This window comes from Carettochelys insculpta, chromosome 1, assembly GCF_033958435.1.
Source record: "Carettochelys insculpta isolate YL-2023 chromosome 1, ASM3395843v1, whole genome shotgun sequence".
Classification (NCBI taxonomy): Eukaryota; Metazoa; Chordata; order Testudines; family Carettochelyidae; genus Carettochelys; species Carettochelys insculpta.
Window position 1 is genome coordinate 315,732,771 of NC_134137.1, and position 23,675 is coordinate 315,756,445.

Consider the following 23,675-nt stretch of genomic DNA (forward strand, 5'->3'; position numbering starts at 1 on the left):
TGAGGGAAAAAACCATCAACAAAACAACAACATTTCAAGAATATTTTAAGAGTTTCCTAAGTAAAAATTACTGGTTTATTGTAAACTTGCCACTTAAACTTTATAAACAGACGTGCTAATTCCAACCCAGTCACTGTTTTATTTATCTGACTTAATGTTGTATTTATCTGACAATGTCTTACACAAAGCAAAAAGGGACACAATTGAAATTCCTATCCCAATTACAGGTTTCTTTGTTCTACTATAAACTTTACTTGATGGCTCACTACTACTACCCAGAAGAACAATGCATATTTAAATCTTCAGTCTTGAAAAGGAAGAGTCCTGGTACACCACAACAGCTACAAACTGGCTTGAGGCCAAGAATAAAAAAATTAAGATTAATAATCTAAAACCTCACCTTATCCATTATTTTAATGGAAAATTTAACAGACCAGTCCAGGAATTACTGTGTTTTATATTTCTCTAGATAGCTGTAACTCTTGAATGCAATTCCATAGGTGAGGTTTGAGTTCTATATTTGGGAGGGCAGGTCCAGTAAGGCCAATAGGGCAATAAGCCTACATGTGTGTGGTGGTGGTGGTGGTGGGTGGGCAGGGGGATCACGCCTGCCCAAGGCCTGCAGTTGGGTGAGGGGAGAAATATCTCCTGTGAACACCACCAAACTGCATCTGTTAGCAATTCCTGTTCATTCACAACCATGGCCTCCCACGACAGCTGCGTTTTACAAGAACAGACTAGTGATCAATAGGTAGGGACTGTGACTGCAGTAAAGGTACTTCAGTAAGAGCTCGATCTAGACTAGGCTAGAACTCATTCTTCGAAGGCATAAGAATGACCAAGGACCTCAGCACTTCCAAAACAATGAAAAACCCATTTTTAAATTCATCTTCTCACACTCACGATCCTGTTACCACACCCGTGAAATTATCAAGCTATTATCCTATGGAATGGAGAGGAAGAAAGAAATTGCTGTTATTTCTAAAAACTTGAAATACTTGAACACTACAGTGAAAGGGTCATAAATATATAGAGTGGGTTAAAAAAATCTCTTCTAGCAGAAGAATAATATCTGCTAGATCATGCTAGCTTACACTTCTGATCCAGTGATTCCTTTGCACAAATCACATTCTGCTTAGTGATCTACACATATTTACAAAACAAAAAAGTAGTCCTGTAGCACTGTAAAGACTAACAAAATGATTTATTAGGTGATGAGCTTTCTTGGAACAGGCTCACTGCTTCAAATCAGACTAATATGGCTACCTCTCTGTGAGTATACATATGTAGACAGTTTATATCAATGCTCAGCAATCACTCTGTTACTAAAGTACCTTTTGTATGGAATATTTACATCATAATATAACATTTAAATCTGCAAAATGAGGCAACAAACTTTCCCAGCCATGAACATGAAGTATTAAGATTTTTCCTGACTTTTCTTTTGAGGCACAAACCGTTCTGCCTCTTCTTTCTTATATAGAACCTTTGTTGCATCAATATTGGAATTTCATAACTAATCATTAATAGGGTCATAAATATTCAGGTTACATAATAAAGATAGTCAAAACAGCTGATAAGTTCTCTTACTGTTCATTTACAGCAGCTGGGAAGGCCTTGCCAAATGTTGTTTTACATAATAGGTCATGATGTTCTGATTCCATTAAGCTTTTCGATCTTTTTTTCTCATCTGCAGCAATTTTTGAACACTGTATTTGAGACCCTGAAAACACCATCCAGTGGATTTAGAAGTAAGGCTTTTGATGTACACAAACATTTCAAAGGTTTAAAAGATTAAAATGTCAACAAGTCATCCTTTTGTTAATATGTTTGTACTTTCTGCATAAAACAGTGATTTTTGAATAATTTATCCTCCCTATTTTAGGTCCATAAAATCTTTGGATCTCAAAGTCATTTTTACATCTTATAGCTTGTTTTGTTCACATGGTTTTGTTTGCACTACACACACAGAAAAGAAAATGAGTACATATCTCAAAGAACATCACTGCAACAATTTTAAAGCATATTGGTTACCATCACAGCATACTTACCATTGCCATTGGTAGCAATATACCTGGATATTGCTAACACTACGTGAACTTTATCCTCCACTTTCTATCAAAGTCAAGTTGTAGTTCTTGACTAGTTTTAAGCAGATAAATTGTGTGTGTTAGGGTGGATTAACAACAAGTATGGGATCGTTATTCAAATGAGCAGCCACTTTGCAAGGCACACAGACAGTAAGGTATCTAGGGACTAGGTTATGACCACCTATTCAAATGAGGAATGGTTTGCAGTCGTATATTTCCATAATACAACAAAACCCTAATCTAGCAGACACTTACACACATAAGTAATGCTGAGAAGGTCAGATGCCCCAGTGAGGTCAACATTCTCACCTGTAAAATCAAACATGGATATGTTTGCAGGACTAAGGCCTACAGCTGTTACAATCACTTTACAAAAGAAAGCAGATACCAAACCATACACTTACCATATTTACTTACCTGAAATTATTCAGTGGGTACAGCTCAACAGCCAATGACATCACTGTCTTGTATCAGTTTGGAACTGTTCATGAAAATGGGACACCTCACATAGAGCATAACACAGACCGTCATTAACAAATAAGAAAGCTATAGCATGGGAGGCAGCTTGACAGATGGAAAATATGGGCAAGCTTCTAATCACTGTAAGTCTCACCAGCAAACAAATATTACTAAGGATACCACCAAATAAAATACTCATCTGGCATTTCTAAATCTACTCTGAATTACATGGAAACTAGCATTTCCACTGTGCCTCAATCCTTCATATATAGCTGTTTCCAAGCCAGCAGTATAATGAAATGCAATCCGTTCTAATTTAGGACTTGTACACAACAGTAAAAGCAAAACCAACTGAATTACACCAGGCTTACATCAGGGCTGAGACAGGTCCTGAACTTGGATCAAAAAGGGGGATTGAAAATCTGTGACAGACTGAGCAAGGCAAAATTTCTATAGTACCAGACTCCTTATGACCAAATTCAGTCCTGGCATTTGCCACCTACTATAGAGTTGTCATTTATACTGCAGTAGCTCCTGTGGTTGCCAGTCAGGCCAGAATCCCAATGTACTAGGCAATATGCAAATACATATTTTCCTTGTTCCAGGGAACTTAAAAATACCTGCCAGCAAGGCAGAACCCATATGCATACTTTATTCCTTATTACATGTTGCAGAAAACATTAGGAGACAGCATTCTTCACCACCTATCCATGATCACACTTACTACCATCCTCCCATTAATCAACTACCTCTGTGGCAATTACAGCAATGGAAAATTCGTATTAGGAAGTAATATATTTTCAGCTACCTTGCTGCTAGTTGGAGGTGACAATGAAGAGAATAAGCCAACATCATGTGACTAGCAGGTGTGCTGCAGATCATGTACCACAGTTTAAAAATGAATAGGTTAATGCAAATACTTACAGTTTGAGAGAATTCATGTGAAGACAGTTTGCAAGCTTGGAAATTCATCCCACCCCCTACAACATTACAGTAAATCCTCAAGTTTCTCGGGGGTTGCATTTCTGCAACCCCTATGTAACTCAAATTTTTGTGCAAGTTGAGGGGATATGGGAATCAGGCTCTCTGGTCTTGCAGGAGCCGGGAAACAGACCACCCCAGCAGGACTGGTCAGTTTCCTGGCTCCCAGAGTGGCACAGAGCTGGGAACTAGGTGGTACCCTGGTTTCCCTCTTCCTGCCACTTGCTGGACCCAGGAATCAGGCAGCAGCCTGGCTCCCCTCCGCTTGCAGAGAGGGGAAACTGAGCAGGGCAGCAGCCTTGCTCAGTTTCCCGGCTCCAACCAGTGGAGGAAAGGTGGGAACCAGGGGCAGCTTGGCTCCTGGCTCCCCTCTGCTCTTTGGAGTCAGGAAACTAACTATGGCTGCTGCCCCTGCTCAGTTTCCGAGCTCTGCAAGTGGAGGTGAACCAGAAGCCAGGCTGCTGCCTGGATCCCAGCTCCTCACACTCCAGAGACCAGAGAAAATACATGAACAGAAAAAAGGACTAATAATTTATTGGAAGAGAGTAGTTTACAAACCTCTAATTATTAACCACACTTTTGCAACTCAGCAGTTACTCTTTTTCTTAAAATTGCATAAAGTCTTCAGATATATGCTTTAGAATCATCAGGCTATCTTAGTTCAGTATGACTAGCTCCTGTCTAGAAATTTTATAGCCATTATTTATTCTTGAAGATATCCAACCCATTATATATATTTTATATATATATTTTTTCTTGAAGATATCTATTTTAATGAGTCTTGAACAAATATATTATTCCCTAGATTTTATTTCAAATTGATTTAGTAAAACAAAAGATTACTTATAAAAATAATTTTGTTTTTTACTTTAAAAATTAATACAAACATGTGGAAGCTGGAGTTCCCTCATTTATCCAGAGAACAAGTAGAGCAGCAACACTTGCTTTTCAGAAAATTGAATGCCAAATATGCATCTATCACATTAAGGAACTACCTCCAAGGACAAATCATCCTTCTGGGCCCAGAACTTCCAAGGCCCTGATTTCGACACTAGTGTGCCCTAACCTTTGAGGACCTAGACCCAAATTAGGGTTGCCCACTGTTCAGTTACACAAATTCAAACATCATTGCCCTACCCTTTCCCCAAAGCCATGCTCCTGTCCTGTCCTTTCTCTGAGGTTCCACCCCTGCACATTTCACTCCTCCTACTCCTTTGTATGCTCTTCCATGCTCTCACTCATTTTCATCAGGATGGGGCAAGAGCTTGAGCTGCAGGCTCTGGGCTGAGGGGTTCAGAGTGTGACGGGGGGACCTGGGGAGTGGGAGTTTGGGTGCATGAGGGGTGCAGGGTGCTGACTCTGGGATGGGACTCAAAGCTGTGGCAGAAGGTTAGGGTGTGGAAGCAGGTAAGAAGTGCAGGTGTTGGCCGGGGGTTCGTACTTCAGGGAGTTTCCTGGTTGGTGGTGTGGCAGGCTCGCTGCCTGTCCTGGCCCCATGCCACTCCCAGAAGCAGCTAGTATGTTCCTGTGGCCCAGGGCCATGGGGGACGACGGCAGGCTCTGCACACTGCTCCTACCTACAGGCTCCACCCCCACAGCTCCCCACTGGCTGCAGCTCCAATGCGGAATCAGCACTTGAGGCAGGGGCTGCACACAGAAACCCACCTCTTCCCATGTGCCACAGAGACAGGCTAGCTGCTTCGGGGACAGACACAGTGCCAAGGCAGGCAGTGAGCCTGTTTTAGCCTGGCTGCTCCACCTGACTTCTGCCGTTTAAAATCTCGCAGAGTGGCTGCAACAGCCTTCAGGAGACTCCCAGCAAAACCATTAGAGTTAGCAACGCTAGCCCAAATGCCTATTGAGTCCTTGGCCTCCGAGTCCGTTTGCTGGTTTGCCAACCACAAGACTGTTTTTGTAAAGTGAAAGCCAACCTGCTCCTCTTTAAACTGAGTGGAAGCTCTTAATTCATACTATGTAGGTCACCTGGCAGCTTTCAGGTGGTATCAATTTAGAGTCATTCCTGACCTGTGCTGGATTCCAGCTGACAACCTGCAGGAAAGGTGCTCTAAATTCTAACACCAGCCTCCTGAGCCGTCTTGTCCTACGTTCTTAGTGTTCTGCTGAACTGACAAGGGAGTTAGAGATTTGAAAAATTATTGTTTGCCTCATGTTGCAGCTCTTGTGCCCTCTTGACCTGTTTAGCAAAGTTATGTGCAGTGAACTATTGAATCAGTTGCATAAGGCCCTTTTGTTTAAGGTCTCATGCAGCAGGACTCCTCTCTGCAAGACAGACAAAAATCTGCTGCCTATCATTCTAAAAAGTAAGTTTTTCACTTACCAGCTACTTTTAGCTTCCTTTACACCAGTAATTATGACTTACTCTTTCCACTAGCTTTACAAACAGTACTATATTTCTCGTTTCTTATGCTCCCCTGATCTCTGCAACATGAATGTTATAGTTGTAACCAACTTGTCCGCATATGTAAACAGATTTCTTGATAACAGCATGTTTATGTTAATAAAGAAATTGTGTGTTTGATAAAGAAAAAGAAAGAACAAACCTTAACAATGTGCTGTATTTAAGATTGCTCATATGTTACAGGTACCAGAAGAAACTAGCTCTCAGTTTTGCCAGTTTTAATTCCCTCTTTAATTACAGCACTTTAAAGAGCTGCTAATGCCACACAGAAAAAAAAGGTTTTAATTGTATTTGGAAACACTTCTGCTGATGTATTTATTTTCATATTTCTCTGTAAAAGTTGTATTACTATACCCATCATCATGAAAATGAAAATTTTATTTCTTAAGGCTTGTGGGTAGATGCATCCACAAAAACAACACAGGGATAGCTGCATCCATATCTGCAGATATCAAGCCGGTATACATGTATTTAAAGTGAGTATCTGCAAATTTGAAGGGTTCCATATACAGATGCAGACACAAATTTTGTATCTTAAAAAGTGACCTGCGGATATGGGCTTTCACATCAGTGGATTGCACGACTCTATGTCCCAATGCTCAAATGTCTGATACTGTCACACTTTCAAATGTCTGAAAGTTTCAAATGAAGATTGTTATTAACCTGCTCTCCCCACAACCAGATTCAAGATTTCAGTATTTGACAGTACTTTGCAGTTATATACAGATAACAGCAGATCGGTATGAATGTCTCAAATGAGATGTACACAAACACCAGGCAGTCCTGTGGCACCTCAGAGACTAACAAATGTATTGCCATGAGCTTTCATGGGTAAAACCCATTTCCTTAAATGAATGGAGTGGAAATTAAGAGGTATGACCAAGATGCTCCCACTGCTTAGTTTTCACCTAAAGTCTTGGAGCCAAATACTAGAAGTTTTATTCAGATTTTAGTCAGACAAAACACCGTTTGGTATCAGTTATTCTGCCCAAGAAAGAACTTCAGGATCTGATACATAATGATTAATTTGTGACTGTACAAATGGCTGATGAGGACAAAATTATAAAGTCAGCTACATTGCCACAAGTTCATCTAAGAAGGTGCACATAGTTTTTGACACAAATCACCCTGTTACAACAGAAATCATTTGGAAGAGTGGAGGAGAAGGTGGCAATAGCTGATGAGAACCCTCCTCTTTTGGAGATAAGAGCATAGTGGCCTGAAGACAACTGGTGGCCAGATATACAGAAGCAAGTCCCTTGTCAGACTCCCTAGTCTATTTTTTATGGAGCAAGCCTTTATACCCCACTCTGAGCTTCATAAAAAATTTTATTTAAGGGTATCTGTTAAGATGAATAACACTTTTGTTCTATTTTCTTTCTTGACTATCAGACTCTAAGTAATTTTGTCAACTTCTAGTTGGAAATTAGACATCAACACACAAAATGGCTCTTAATAAAGCCACATACTATGTACAGTGTTTTCACATTGGTGACAAACACCCAGTTGTCTACTACAAAGATGTAACGGGCTGGGTAACAGAGATCCCCTTGAGACTGTCACATCATGGGCTATTCGTAAGACTGAACCTGCCTACCTGCCCTCTGGAGCACCCTACCACCCTGTTCTGCTGAGCCAGCAACTCAACTCTCCCCAGCAAAGGCACAGAGTTGGGGGCCCCAGCCCACAGCAGAGAGTTAAACAGAAAATGAGAGAGCCTCAGGCCTGAGAAGGCTCAATCTCAAGGACTTGATACAGAAGCCAGGAGCACAGCCCCAATGGGACCAAAATCGCAAATAAATCCACCTCACTATGAATAAAGTTTATACTGAGTGAGTTCATGATATATTCACCCCCTTTATAAATGAAAGATATATGCACAGATATTGTTGTCTCCCTGGTAACAATTGCTTACACTAAGTTCATTAATAAATTATACTTTTATATTTGTTTAAGTGGCTGCAAATGATAACAGAACAAAGAACATTATTAAGGAAAACTAAACAAAATATGGCAGCTAAGCTTAATATTCCAAGAAACTTGTTACATACAATTTCTTTCCCTAATAGTATATTTAATCATCTTTTTTATAATCTAGGCAACCTCTTAAGTCTGGGTGTGATCCTTTCTCCCGTTCAGTCTTGGATGTTTCCAGCAGTAACCTAGGTAGTAAGCAAGAGGTGTCTCCCAACTGCCAAATCTCCTATAACAGGAAACTCTTTCATATCCAGCATTCTATTATCCAGAACTCTCAAATAACTGGCATTTTAACCATAAGTAAATTTTAGTTACCTTTTCCATAAGTAAAATTTAGTGAAAGTAAAAACTAATAAAAACAGCAAACACAGTAAAGCCACGTCTACACAGGAAGCCTCTGTCGACAGATGTCACTGTTGGAAGAGATTTCCCAGAAGGACCTCTGTGGACAGATCTACACATAAAAGCAGATTGAAAAAGCAACCTGCTCTGTTGACAGAGAACAGCCAGACTGACCAGCTGACCAGAAGCTCCGCAAACTGTCTGTTGACAAAAGGGCCCTGGAGCATCCACACAGCTGTTTTGTCAACAGAACACGGTTGAGGGGGATTATACCTAAACACAGAGAGGTATAACACTGCCAGCGTTTTGAGTGAAGATGCTCTGCAGGTTTTTCCTGACGAAAAGCCCCGTTTTGTGGGGAAAAGCTGCTCGGTAGACATGGCCTGTAAGTTTACAATATACAATACTATTGTTGCTGGGAAATGAAGTACTCTGCATACATTTTTGTTCATTTTCTTAATATCTAATCTTGCTTTTCTTTAGTGTACATATTGCTAGGTATACCTCTTTATTATCCAGAATATCTGAATATCTGGCAACCTCTCGGTCCCGGGGCTGCTGGATATGAAAGAGTTTACTGTATTTGGTTCCCTGCCTTTAAACAGATTTTTCCAAAGGTGGGAGTTCTTTGTGCTCAGTTTAAAACGCCTTCACACCCCCATAGAAAAGCATCATATTCAAAATGGCTTCTAACATCAGATGACTTGGCCACATGTCTTGACAGGACCATCCATAGTCCAGGCTTACAGGAAGAACAAGGCTATTCACAGATCACCGTCTTGCACCACTGGGCAATTAAATTCCTTAAATACCACTAATGCTTGTCACTAGCTTACTTAGATTAACAAACAAGTTTATACTTCACATTTCTAACTTCAAATACAGGATGATACATATACACAAATAGAATATATGCATTCAGGGATTACAAACTCTTCAATGATAGGCGACATGCCCCATTTTCCATAAAGCATATTTGAGTTAGGCAGTTTTCATTTTCTAAAACAAATTCATAGAAATATGGGGGCATAATGTCATACATGGCAAAGCCAAAAGAACCTTATATATTCTGATGCTTAATACCTCACTGTGACTCCCAGTCACCATATAAAATGTATTACTTCTATGCATTTTGAAGGGGGAAATTGTGTGGTGCTACTTGTGAAATTTAGATATCCAATACTGGAAAAGTGAGACACTATATTTAGTGAGGAGGGATAGAGATGACATGTGAACACTGGCTGTCACAGACAGACAGTGCCCTAGATCCTTACTGTTTAGTTGAACCAATGAACACCTCAATTTTTAGTTATGATTATGCAAACAGCTTATTCAGATAAAAAAAAAAAGATTCCAATTTCTTGTTCTTCAGGCACAATGCCTTTTTTAAGATAAGGGAATAAACAAGCAGTCTAATTTGTCCAGATAGCGGACTATCTATTGCTCCATTTGTATCAATTTACAAGCAAAAAGAGAAAAACAGATTAAAGCAGTCAGGCTTCCGAGCACATTACAGCAGTGATAGACTGGTAACAGAACATTTGTTGAGTATTTCAGATGAGCAAAACTATGTCAGCTGAGCAGTCTGGATAGTCTATTTACATGAAATTGCAATAGACATCTATTTTCCCATGGTAGCTAATTACATAAAGGGTTACAGTCATTACTTCTTGGAAGTCACCATCCAGTAAGTCAGCTACAGTTGTTTTTATTTCAAATATGGTTTACAAGAAATACAGTAGTATAATGGCTCCAATTATTAATTCTGATAATACAATTATTTTTTTCATTAGAGAAAAAGGTCATTTTATTTAAGTACATTTCCTGTTTGTCTTTTTTTAAAAAATGTATACAATATTCAAAAGCAATACCTTTCTGTATTCTACCCACTCACTACCACGCATGCATTTGTAGGGGGAAAAAATCTCAGCAGATTACAGCTGAAACGGAAATAAGTTTCATCAGTTATACAAGTTACAAACAAGAAAAAAGGTCACTGAAAATTTATGCATAATTGTCCATTTCTAGACAATTCTAGTAGAACTCATACTAGAAAAAACAAGCTTACATTATCTTCCCCAAAACTTCCAACAGCCCCACAATTTACAATGTGCATAAGCACACATACAGCTTTTTCCAGAGGAAACGTAATCAAGGAACATTTGCATATGTACCTACATATTGACAAAGTAATGGAGCAGAGAAATTTCCTCAACATCTGTTTGAGATAGTCACCTGACAGTAACAAAACCACAAGTTAATTATGCAGGTCATCCCAGCTCATTCTGTTGACACACTTATTTCACAGTACAGGCTGAACCTCTCTAACGTGGAACTCTCTCAGCCACCAAACTCCGTAATCTGGCATGATTTTAGTTGGCCAGAACACCACTTACCATGAGTGTGGACAAGCTTCCTGTGGTCCCATAAAGTTTGTTTACAGCCACCAGTCCTGGGCTCTCAATGTTCTGTGCTATTTAGCTGTAATTTACCCTTAAATGTCTTCTAAGAGCCCAGTGGAAGTTCTAGTAATATGCTAAAAAATATTACATATTTCATAGAACTGGAAGGGACCTTGATAGGTCATGGAGTCCACTCCCCTGCACTCACAGTAGTACCAACCACTACCCCATGACAGATTTTTTTTTTAAAATGCAACCTGCCCCAGACCCTTGAAAGACCTCCTCAAGGACTGAACTCACAACCCTGGGTTTATTTTGACCTCCTGTCATCCAGATAATTCTCTTGTCTGGCACTGGTCAGGTCCCGATGGTGCCAGACAAGAAGGTTCAACCTGTATGTCCTAATGCACTCTGCAGAGATCTCCTAGAAAATGTGGCATGTATGGTGTCTTGCTGACAGAGTGCATGAACATTGTAAATCAAGTTTCCTTCACACCATGAAGATTGACCTTGAAGGAAGAAGAGCAATGATGTTTTGGAAATATCTGCAAGAGAATCTAATATTTCTCCTATATGAAGCTTATTTTGAGACCTTGGCCCTAAGGATTTAGCAGGGCTAGAAGCAAATAACTTGGCATTGCTTCTTCCCAATGGAGTATACAGTTTCCATTTCTAATTTCAGGGGGTTGCAAGATACTTGAAATTAAGCTTGTTTGTACTCAAAAGACTGAAATGCCACATATTTAGCTAAAAACTTTGAAATATCCTTGTCAGATTGGGGTGAAAGAGCAGAGATTTGCTTTCCTTTAAAAAAAAGCTACTTGAAACTGCTAAAGAGCGTTAGGAGCAGTCATGAAGCACACTGCTCAGGAGGCATATTAAAAAGCAATATAAATATAAATTGCTGAGTTGTGCAACAATCAACATGGATCTCACCAACATGTATTTGGTGGGTGTCTTTATATTTAGATGTCTTCTGAGACTGATGGGCCTGAGGATATTCCAGTTAATATATTCTCCAACTTGCGAAAATCAATTCATGAAGCATTGGGTGACTTAGTGGATAGATTATGGGAAAAGGAAGGTTCTCTCTGGCTCACCCTTCTGGGCCAATGATGGAAGAGGGAAGCGAAGATACAGAATAAAAAAAATCTTCCAAACAAAGATATCCCTATCAGACTGTAAAATAGCCCCTCAAGACAAACTGATGGAAGCCCGATCACTACTGCGATTTAAAAGATGCCAGATCAATGTTCCACCTAATCTTTTTCATCCACATGCTGATTCTTTTCCATCTATGTGCACAATACATGTTATGTACACCAAGGCACGTATCAATTTGCACCACTCAGAGAAACAAAAACCTAGCTGTGTTGCTCTGCTAAATATTCCAGATGGCATTTAAATATTCTGAGTGGATGCATAAGCACACAGCTTACAAGGAACACTGGTGAAGACACAAAATATGTACTATAGGAAATAATCCTGCATTGGCAGCTGTTTTGTGTCCCATCTAGTCATATTTACTACTATGGGGCTGAATGGCTTACCAAGTATAGGGACACATTATGCTAGGTAGTAAATTGAGCAGCAAATGGTTCCTACCCTGAAGAGCTTACAATCTAAACAAGCAAGACACGGTGGGGAGGTAAGCGTAAAGCAGAATGAACAATATCAGAGAGGTATCCGTGTTAGTCTGTATCTTCAAAAACAACAAGAAGTCTGGTGGCACCTTATAGACTAACAGATATTTTGGAGCATAAGCTTTCGTGGACAAAGACCCACTTCGTCATGTGTCTGAGTCCACTTCCTTGTGCTAAGCTTTCACGTAAGAACTGCCATCACAGTTTCCATTCATTTCGTCTAAGAGCTGAAAAGCTAAGGAAGTAGGCTTTACCCACAAAAGCTTGTGGCCTAAGAAATGTGTTAGTCTCTAACACTCCTGAGCACAGGTTATCTGCCATAGGTGGCATCTACACTACGAGATAAATGCTTGTTATTTGTGAAGTTACAGACTCTCACAGCTATTCCTCTGAGACAAAAGGTGAGAACGTTGACTAAGCTAGATTTCCTGCCACAAGAATGGTCTTTCCATAACAAGCGTCAAGACACGCAGGAATAGATTTTTACCTAAAGTAAACATAGAGAAAGTCCCTAAAGTAAATTACGACTAGTAATTGACAAAGTGAGAGAAACTTACTGTGAGACATGTTGCCATCACAGCAGAAAGAATCAAAGAATTCTGATACACCCACATGATTATGTAAATTGGAGAAATAGGCTAGATCGGGTGTCTGCAACCTGCAGCTCTGGAGTCACATGCAGCTCTTTAAGGAGTCAGTTGCAGCTATGGGCGCTGCCACTGCTGACTCATCTTGCAGCTCCCTGCCCTGCAGCGGCTGAAATAATGGAACTAAATTAATTGTTTTTACAGCTGGCAGGGCAGCAGGAGGGATCAGGACATTAAACCAATGAAATTTAGTTCCATTATTTCAGCAGCGGCAGAGCAGAGCAGGGAGCCACCCATGCTGTAGGTGGGGGAAGTGCTAAACCTCCCAGGAAAGCTGGAAGGGAGGAGCAGCCGAGTTTGCCCCTGCTGGCGCTGTGCAGCCCCACTGAGAAGGAGGAAGAGGAGGCAGCAGGAGCAAATGGAGCTGACTGAGCCGTACCGCCTCCTGCTGGCCGAGAGCAAGCACACGTGCCAGTACACCGGGAACCCGCAGTTCCAGCTGTACAAGATCTTCCACAAGAAGGGCAAGGAGCAGCCCTGCACTCAGCTAGAGGAGCTTGATGCCTGAGGCAGATTAATCCTGGGGATGGGGTGTGGGGGAGGGGTTGAGGCCGAGAGGTATTAAGCCTGAGTTCGGGGGGCAGGTTTGTGGAATCGGGGCAGTCATGGAGGCTTGATCTGAACATTGCTCCTTCCTGCTTAAGAGCCTATCCCCAGGCACAGCACTTTCCTTGTCCTCATTCGCTCTCCAATCCAGCAGAAAAAAATAAAATTTTTAACTGATACAAATCATTGTGTGTCTGCTGTTCTTAAAATCGGGATGACATAAAGTATGATTTGACATTACTTATAAAGGACTGTCTTGTATTCACATGCATTGCAGCTCTTTAAGTACTGATTTTGTAATTAAATTTGAAAAAAAAATGGCTCTTCTCACTAGTTTGGTTGCAGACCCCAGGGCTAGCTTGTTCCTTGAGCCTGAGCAATAAGGGTAGATTATTAGGAACTAATTTAGCTTAAATATAAACTGAATTAATACTCATTTCTACTCAGAAGACCACGGGATCAGAGGTGGACCAGTGACATTCTGTTAATATAGTAGTTCCACTTGCACATATACATGTCTTGGTGCAGTTGTCCTCTACCACTGACTGGTCTTGTCCAGCATGTTGATGGCTGCACTGCCAACAGAGGGTCAATGTTAAGAGCCAGTATAATGGTCAGCAGAGGGTTTCTTATTGTACAGTCTTATCACTGCTAGCCAACCTTTCCCATTGCTGACATGTTGCCATTGAAGCTACACTGATCAGTAAAGGAACCAGTATTCATGGAAACTGAAATTAATTTAAGCAAAATGAAGATGAAAGAGGTGAATTGAGAAGTCATTCCATCTTAGCACAGGACCATTTCCAAGCTATCAGTCTGATTTTATTAGCAACTGATATTTTACTTCATAAAAAGTGACCAATAAAAAGATAATAGTAGGAAATTAAATGAACCTTAACATGATTTACAACTTTGCTATGTAATGCCGAAACACTGTGGAGAAAACACTTGGAAAGAACATCAGACAGAACCATTGTACAGGATCCAAACTGAATCAGTTTCAATGAAGTATGTGAACACGTTGACAGGGAAGTTATATCTTTTACTATTAATGATTAAGATGACAAAGCCAATCACCCTATTTAAGATAACATTTTTTATTAAATATATGTATAAAGATACATGCAAGACAATTGTCACATTCATGATCACAGGTTATCTGTTCACATGTACTGAAGTAACAGATTACTTTCACTTCCAATGTCCATTGAAACAGACAAGACATGAAATGGAGAAAGGATGGTCATGTGGTTAAAATGAGGACACGCAGTCACATATCCTGGGCCTAATCCCTGACTCTGCCAAACAGATTTCCTTTGAGACTTTGGTCAACCCACTTATTTTCTATGCATTAGAATTTTCCTTTCTGTAGGAGACAAAATTCACTACACATTTTTAAAGCATCTTGAAGCTCTCAGATGGAAGACTTCATTTGTCAATATTTAAATTTTCATTCAGATAACATTGGGAGTTTCCTGAACAGCCATTTTAAACAGAAATTATGATTTTTTTAAATGGAGGTCACAGAACAATACCAATAACGTACCCAATGTAAAAACTGTAAGAAAGGGCAGAGCATAAATCCTATCAAATCATCTAACCACCAAAACAATAGTTTTTCCATTACTTTTCGTTCGTTTCTAATTTTGCTAGGGTTTGGTTTATTTTGGCAAATAGAAAATAATTAAGGAAGTTTCCTGTATTGTATTTTTGCAAGCCATGACAAATTTTCTGCAAAGCCATCCAGTTGAGAAAGAATCAATTTTTCCATTCAAGGGAAATACACAGTTTCATTTTTTTTTCTGTTTCAGAATTCCAACAGATTTCAAATTTCCAGAAAAAGGAGAGTCAGAATCTTTTAAGGTCAATGAAAACTTTGTTTTGATTTTGCCTTTTTAAATTCTGCATTTAGAGTTTGAGAAGTATCAATGAAAACTGGAAAAGAATTATAATAATGTTAATATAGCCCATTTAAATATTTTCAAAAATGATTTTTTGTTATTAGGTTTGGTTTTGAAATTACTTGCTATTATAAAACATATTGTAATACACAATGAAAAGCTGAAATCAAAACTAACATTTCAAAAAAAATTTTTGGCAAATTTTGATGTTTGGTTTTCTCACCCCTGCTCTCTATCACAAACAGAGCCAAAGCCCAACCCCTGCAAGCTGAAGTTAACGGATGCAGCTAAGCTATGAATGTTTAACTGCTGTGTAGACATACCCTAACAAGACTTAATGAGTGCTTAGGCCTATTTTAAAGGCTTATAGGGAATTTAAGTGCTGTACGGGTGTGTTTTGTCAGCCTTCTGCATACAGCTCAATTTAACAGACCCCAACTTAGTGGGCCTTGGAAATAACATATGCTGTCCGCCAGACCCCTTCCCTCAAATAAATGCCAGCAACTCCCAGAGTCGCTGGAGCGGCTGAAGCCACCAGGGCAAGGGGAGCCTCTGGGGTGATTGGGGCCACCAGGGCTGAAGCTGCCACACAGGAGCTCTCCTCTCCCAGCCCCATCTGTGCGAAGCATGTCAGCACCTGGCGGCCACTGCCTGCAATGGCACTGAGCAACATCTGTGGCATCAGAGGCTGCTGCCTGCTGGCAGTGGTAGCTGCACTCTGCCCTCATAAGGGCAGCTCAGAATTGGGGGCTGGAAGAGCCACTGCACTGAGCACACCAAGAGCCATAGGAAGCAGAAGGAGTCAGGCCAGCATGCAGCTCCTCTCCTGGTAATTGGGAGAGGGAGATGGACCTGTGAGAGGAAAAATGGAGAAGGAGGTGGGGAACAGAAGAGGGGTGCAGAGGACAGGAGTGAGTGATGGACTGGGAATGTCAGTGCATCATCAGAGTATAACCATTTGGATTTAACAGACTTTCAGCATTAACAGATACCTCTTACCCCCTTTAGTCTGTTAAATCAAAGGTTTACTGTAGAGACATCCCTACCTGTAAAAGAGATTGTCTGGTTTGTTTTTTTTCAAACTAAGTCATCCATTAAAATCTCAGTAACTGATCAGTCACCATACAAAAGATAGCAATATAGACACTAAGAGATATGTCCTAATACTTGTGTAACTCTCTGGGTTGCTCAGTAAATCCATCCAATTTGTCTTACTTTAAATTAGTACATTAAGAACAGTGTTAGGAAGCATTTGGTCTTTAACCAAACAAGCTGAAGTAGACAATCAAGTCAATGAAAAGGTTTGAGCTTGAGAGTACTACATATATTTCTGAGATAGGCAGGTATATTCAGACACTCCAGAGGGATAACAATGTAGTTGGTGCAGCCGAAGTGGATTTCAGCCGCTGAGTTAAACAGAACTTTCTCCTGTTGCTTTGTAAAACATATAATATTGTGTTAAACTAAAAACTGAGAGGTGTCTAGGACTTTTGAAGGTCAATATTCTACAGTACCTTTATGTGTTTTCTGTAACATTATACAACACTAGAGATCTCTGATTGAACAGTATCTTAGCCGGCAGTTTTGCTCCCCAAACACCCAAAGAGCAGACAGTACCAGAGTTCTGAAATTTTAGAATCAGATGACATCTCATGAGTATACATCATAAATATAGACCAAATGGTACAAAAAGTAAGTATAACTGAACACTAGTGCCACCCTAGATCTCATCCTCTGTTTAGATGAAATTAATATAAAGAAAGGGCAAAAATGGTTAACAGAGCATATTCAGAGTAATTATTAATGGTTTGGAGGACAGAAAAATTCAAATTGACCTTGACAAATTGGGAGAATAGGTCTGTAATCCACAAAACAAAATTCTATGAAGACAAGTGCAAAGTATTGTATTTAGAAAGAAGAAAGAAAGAAGAATCTCATGCGTTGCTACTGGCTCGCTAAGCCGCAGATCTGTAGAGAAGGACCTGTGGATTACAGCAGAGAAGCTGGCTATGAGTCAATAATGTGCCTTAGTTGCCAAGAAGGCGAGTAGTATATTGGACAACATTAGCAGAAGCACAGGCACCAGCAGCAGCAGATCAAGGGACGTTATTATTCTATTTGGCACTTGTAAAGCCACATCTGAAGTACTGTGTCCAGTTTTGAGCCCCTTGCTACAGAAAAGATGTGGACAAATTGTACGGAGTGGCAGAGAGCAACAAAATGATTAGGGAGCTGAGGTACACGAATTATGAAGAGAGGCTGAGGGAACTGAGCTTATTTCATCCACAGAAGAGAAGAACCATAGCAGCTTTCAACTACCCGAAGGAAGGTTCCAAAGAGGATGGAGCCAGGCTACTCTCAGTGGTGGCAGATGAAAGAATAAGAATCAATGGTCTCAAGTTGCAATGAAGGTGGCCTGGATTGGATATTAGGAAAAGCTGTTTTACTAGGACAGTGATCAAACACTTGAAGGGATTACCTGGGGAGGCGGTGGAATAGCCGTCCTTAGAGGTTTTTAAAGCCAGGCTTGACAAAACCTTGGCTTAGATGGTTTAGTTAGGGTTTGACCTGCTTTGAAGGAGGCTGGACTAGGTGACCTCTGGAGGTCTCTTCCAATCCCAACCTGCTAGATTCTTTGAAAAAAAACCTAGTTATTCCCATTTAATTTTAAGTGGCAGTAGTGAAGAAAAGGATTTGAGGGATATAGTTGAATCACAAGTTGAATGAGAAACAGCAATATAATGTAGCTGCAAAAAAGGCTAACATTCTGAGGTTATTCAACAAAAACGCTGCACATAAGACACTCAGGATATTTTTCTCCTAAAGTAGGCAGTGGTGAGGCATCAGGTAGGAATTATGACCACTGGTGGAAGCCAGACTTTACACAAGATATGGATACACTGGAGAGTGTCTGGAGACAAAAAGAATAAAAAGTTTAGAAAAGCCCGACGAATGATGAAAGCTTTAATAAAAACCTGGAAATGTTAGTCTTGAAAAAAAAAGAATGCAGTAAGTCATTCCCCAAGTTACGGAAGGGTTGTGCTCTTGCGCACCCTCACTTAAGTCCAATTTCACGCTAATCGGGGGGAACCGGGCAGCAGCCCAATTCCAGCTCCCCTGGGCTTGTGGGAGTCTGGAAACTGACCAGTACACCATCACTGGTCAATTTCCTGACTCCCACAATGAAGGGGAAGTGGAACCAGGTGACAGCCTGACTCCTAGCTCCCTGCTGCTGGTGGGACCCAGGAAACTGACCAGTGCTTGTGGAGCTGCGGGACTGGAGCAGGGAACTGGAGGAACAGCTGCGCTCCCCGGCCCCCAGCACATGGGAACCCCACGATTTTGACTTGCGCTTAACTTGCATTACCGCAATTTAAGTGAAAGTTGAAATTGCAGATATTGGGAGTTTACCATATATTTTAAAGAGGAAGGTGATCAAGTGTTCTCCACTTCCACTGAAAGTAGGACAGTCAGCTTAATCCAAAGCAAGGGAGATGTAGGCTTGATATTAGAAAAGACTTCTAACAATAAGCCTAGTTAAGGAAGGTTGTAGAACTTCTGTCATTGGAAGTTTTAACAGCAGGTTAGACAGATAATCCTTCACAGATGATTTGGTATACTTGATCCTGCTTCAATGCAGGAAACTGAACTAAATGAAGTCTTGACATTTCTTCTATGATTCCAAGCAATTTCATTCAAACATAAAAGAAGTAAGAGGTCTGAAAGGCACATACCTCACACTAGAGTAAACAATTGTTTAAAGCTTGCCCTTAAGACCATCTGTCAAAACGGATTGAGAATTAAAAAAAATCTTGATAGCCCTCATAAGAGCTACTTAAATTAGGAAGTGACACAGAGAAGTTTAATAGAAGTATCTATTCTTAACAGTAAACTTACAGTACAATCAGCGTTGTTCACTATAGTTAAAGGTCACACCTCCAATCAATCACTGAATTTTAGGCTTATATTGAAGTGGGTTGCACTTCACTGGGCACCTGAAGGACGATGGACACATGGCAGGCCCAAGACAACATGGCAGCGTACCGCTGAGGCAGACATAAAGAGAATGAACTACAACTGGGACACACTGGAGAAAATGGCTGAAGGTAGAAGCAGAGGACCTTCACTGCTGCCCTACATGCTAGCCGGGATAACAGGCTTTAACTAACTAATTATTCCAGTGGGCTTTCTTCAACTATTCCCTACATATTAAGGTCCAACCTAGCAATAAGACCCAGTTAGGCTGCTTCTGGCATCTCCCTGGAACATCCCCAAAATCAGTGGGGCTGAGTGTGGGTACAAAAATCCACATGTGTGTTTCTAACTGTAAGATCAGGAGGTCCCAAAGACTCAGCAGCCTTCTACTTCCTAGAGTTTAAAATTCATAATTTAATTTTTTCCAGAAATTTGATTGCTTTGGTCACCAAAAAAAAACCAACTGTCTTTAAGAACAACATACTAAAATCAGTAGCAGTTCAAGTTTTTCATGCTTAAACAACGAACCAGGTAAAACTGAAGTAGTATGTTTACATACTTCCCCATGAATTAAATGTACCCACTTTGTATTTCTGTTAGCTTGTAATCCTATCTACTCTGATTTCTGAGATTCTTGTATGAACTGTCTATGAAATGAGTGAGTTTATTCATACATCTAGAAAAGTACTGCAAGGAATAACTTTTAGTCCACATAAGCTAAAAATTAATTGGCACAATTAATATCTAATATAGATGCCTCTTATTCAAGGAATAAGGAGTTAACCACACAGCAATATATGTAAAGTATTACACTGAACCCCCATTTCCATATGTGGTACCACCCCCCGCCCCACACACTTTACTAGTCATGTATAATAGAAGCCTCTTTGCTCCAACAACACAGACATATTAGCCACAGCTGGGCCTACACAAATCCATATGTTTTGCATTGTCGAATTCTGTAAGTGTTCTATCTTTTGGAACTGCACATCTAGGGACCAGAATGATCCCTGTGGCACACAAACTGTACTCATTACAGGACTTTGCTGGGGGAAGGGACAAGAGATAACAGCTTTGTCCAGTTCACAGGCCAGGAACTGCTCTAATACCTGTATCCTCAGTATCAGAGAAGTAGCCGAGTTAGTCTGTATCTTCAAAAACAACAAGAAGTCCTGTGGCACATTAGTGACCATCAGATATTTTGGAGCATAAGCTTTTGTGGGCAAAAACCCACTTTGTCAGATATCTGTTAGTCTATAAAGTACCATAGGACTTCTTGTTATTTTTGTATCCTTAGCATAGCTTTAATTTATGTTGATAGTAGCAGTTCCCTGGGGTATTAAGCTAACCACCAATCACTGGAGGAAGCAGTTCTTGGGCCATGCCTTTTTCCCCAGCATGGTTTGTAATACTTCTGCTAGACAAGTAGCGCAGAGCTAGCTTTGTTGATTTTACAGTACCTGAAAGTTACCTTGTTGTCTAACTGGAGCATCTGTATAGTCCCTTTCCAGACTCCAGTGAAAAGAGAGACCAGTGACATTGGGGGTCAGGATCAGACCTTAGTTTGTTTGTAATTTGCATCTATTTACTTATCAGGCCATGGAGGTCTGTTGTGGCATTACACAAATATTCAAGTGAGCATTAAGAAAGTGATACCAGAACCCTATAATCTGTAATTCAGTTATACAGGTCTTTGAAAAATGAGGCTATGATTACAACCACAGGTCCTAATGGATATTGCTAAACAGATTTGCTAAGAGTGTCATCACATCAGCAGTGTCAAGACAACCACTGTACACATTCAGAGACACCACAAGGGAGCAAACCAAACAAACAAATAAAAATTCCTACTACATTATGTTTATAAATGCATTGGGTAGTAGTGGCAGTTATCCAGGGACACTAATGCCAGAAGAGACAGTTTATAATCATATACCTTCACTACACAAGTCTTCGTTTTCATTAAAATTGGCTAATAATGTGCAGGGAGGTGGGACAAGCAAGCAGAGGAAGGTACAAGATTCCTTCCACTCAAAGCACAGTATCTTTGTAACCGTTTAAACACAGAATAGACCACGGTTCTCTTAATTCATTACAGTTGGTTGCCATGAAAATGCTGAATTTGAGATCTCACAATCATTGTGAATTCATTGCAGGATTACGTAAAAAGAGATGATGGGCTCTGCAACTACTGAGAGTCTATTAGCTTTCATGAAGAGTGGTGGGATGTTTGGTATGCCCGCCCCTGTCCTACCTGGATCCACAGTACTCAACCCTGAATGTGTGGGGGAGGGGAGGGCATCTGTGCTCACAAAGTCAGGTACCATGTGAGGACAGGCTCTGCCTACCATACCACATAGCAGGATCAAAGCCCTAGATAATATTTGCTTACATGTCGTCTTTATAGTGCAGTTAATGTTAAAGGGTTATACAGCAAATGAGATGTTAAATCTGTAGCTATCCATGGAAGTATACATCCACTGGAGCATTTCATCAAACAGCACAAGTGTTCATCCAGAGCCACTATGGAAAGGAATCAACATGTATCAAGGAACATACATACTGGTATAAGTTAAACACCAATTTCTTGTCCTCTGTTCCACAGATTTTTTTTAAGGTCTAAGGCCATTGTGTCCAATAGCTACATGTGGCTATTTGGCTCATTGAGTGTGGCTAGTTGGCTTGAACAATAAATATATTTTCAGAAGAATGTGGCTACTTCACTATAGCAGTAGCCACTATAGTGGCTGGATACCAGGGATCTAAGGAACACTAGCAGCTAATTCAAGACTCACGCTGCACTGCTCTCAGCACAATATTTAGATGTTACTAATGTTGAAGCTGAAACACGAGAATATTGGAGAGCTCCACTTATTAATCAAGCAGGTACAGCACAACATACAAAGGGAAATAACGCCCTGTGCATTAGAAGACGGACAAGGCTTATTATTGTCTTTCTCCAGTGTAAGCGCCCTGCTGTTAAAAAGGCTGCTAACCCCCACTGATGAGTGAAAAGTGCGTGATCTCAATTCGGCCGGTCACAAACAACCCACCTTTAAAACACCCTCCCCCTTGTCCAAACTGCTGATTCCTGACGAACTGCCGAGGGGCTGCATGGGCGGCGTCTGCCTCGCCCCGCTTTAAAGGACACCGCGGAAGGAAATTAAGTTGAGCAATTAGCCCGCTGTCTGGCGTGCAAAGCCGGGCGTGGGAGAGCCGTCCTCCCCCAGTGCATTGTGGCTCCTGAACGCCTCCGATCAGCCGGGACAACGCCGCTCCTCCAACCTCCCCGGGATCGCGCTGGCTTCTGCCAGGCGCCCCAGCCGGAGCCCAAGTTGGGAAGAGTGTCAGGCAGCAAACGGGAGAGAGGGAGAAAACGCCCCGCCCGGCCCCACAGCCACTTACCTTTCACTTGACTTTCATACTCCGCTATAATCTCTTTGTCCTTTTTGACTCTACTCGGTGTAGACATTATCCAGGCGGCGCCTCTCCCGCGAGCTCCGGAGCCGGCTCAGAGGGGCATACAGCAGCGCCTCGCAGGCGGCGAGGGGAGCGGCGCCCGCACGCGCGACACTAGCCGCTGCAGGGCGGGGAAGCGGCGACTAGACTAAGCCCGGCACGGGCACCATCGCCTGCAGCCACGGCAACGAGCCTGGCCGCTGGGCCGAGGCGAGGTGGGGTCGGGCGGGGCGGGGCGGGACCGCTCCCTTTGCATGCGGCTAGCGCCGGCTCCCGCGGCCTCCCAGCGCCGCTGTCATGCCGCCCCGCGCCGGAGGAGGTGGGGTGAAGCGGCGGACAAAGGGTGGGGGCGGCGGGGCACAGCCCCTCACGCCCGGCTCCTCAGTAGCCCCGGGTCACGCCCGCCGGCGGCTGGGAGCGCAGCGAGCGGACTGGTCCGTAGGCGACAGCCGCGAGCGCCTCAACTCCCCGCGGGAGGGGGCGGAGTTCGTTCCCGCCCGCCCGCCACGGCCGCTCCCCCTGCCGCTGGCCTGGGGCAGGAGCCCGGACTGCGCCTCTGCCGCCAGCCCGCAGCCGCCGCTGCCAGCGACCCGCCCACCCCGCCGGCAGTGGGCAGGAAGGGGGGGAGGGAGCCTGACGCTCCCCTCAGGGCTGACCGCGCACAGCGAGGCCTCTGGCGGCCAACCGCAGCCGCCCCGCCTTCCCAACCCCCAATGGAGGAGAGGGGGCGGCTCCAGCAAGCTAGGCTGCCCGGCTGCCTCCCGCGGAGCGGCCCAGCCGGGCCCGTTCCAGAGGCTGCTGAGCCAGCCTGGGCTGTGGCGGGCGGGGATCAGT

At 42.0% G+C, this 23,675-nt stretch overlaps 1 protein-coding gene across 2 annotated transcripts in view; it reads right to left on the reverse strand.

The window, feature by feature from the left end:
• SRGAP1 (SLIT-ROBO Rho GTPase activating protein 1) overlaps positions 1-23,383 on the reverse strand; it is a 247,142-nt gene extending 223,759 nt beyond the window's left edge. For both annotated transcript variants that reach the window (XR_012648118.1, XM_075013725.1), the window contains exon 1: positions 22,788-23,383. Coding sequence is in view for 1 of the 2 variants with exons in the window: in XM_075013725.1 (XP_074869826.1) it covers positions 22,788-22,854 (67 nt within the window). In the remaining variant the exon portion in view is untranslated. The remainder of the gene's footprint in view (positions 1-22,787) is intronic.
• Positions 23,384-23,675: the final 292 nt, after the last annotated feature.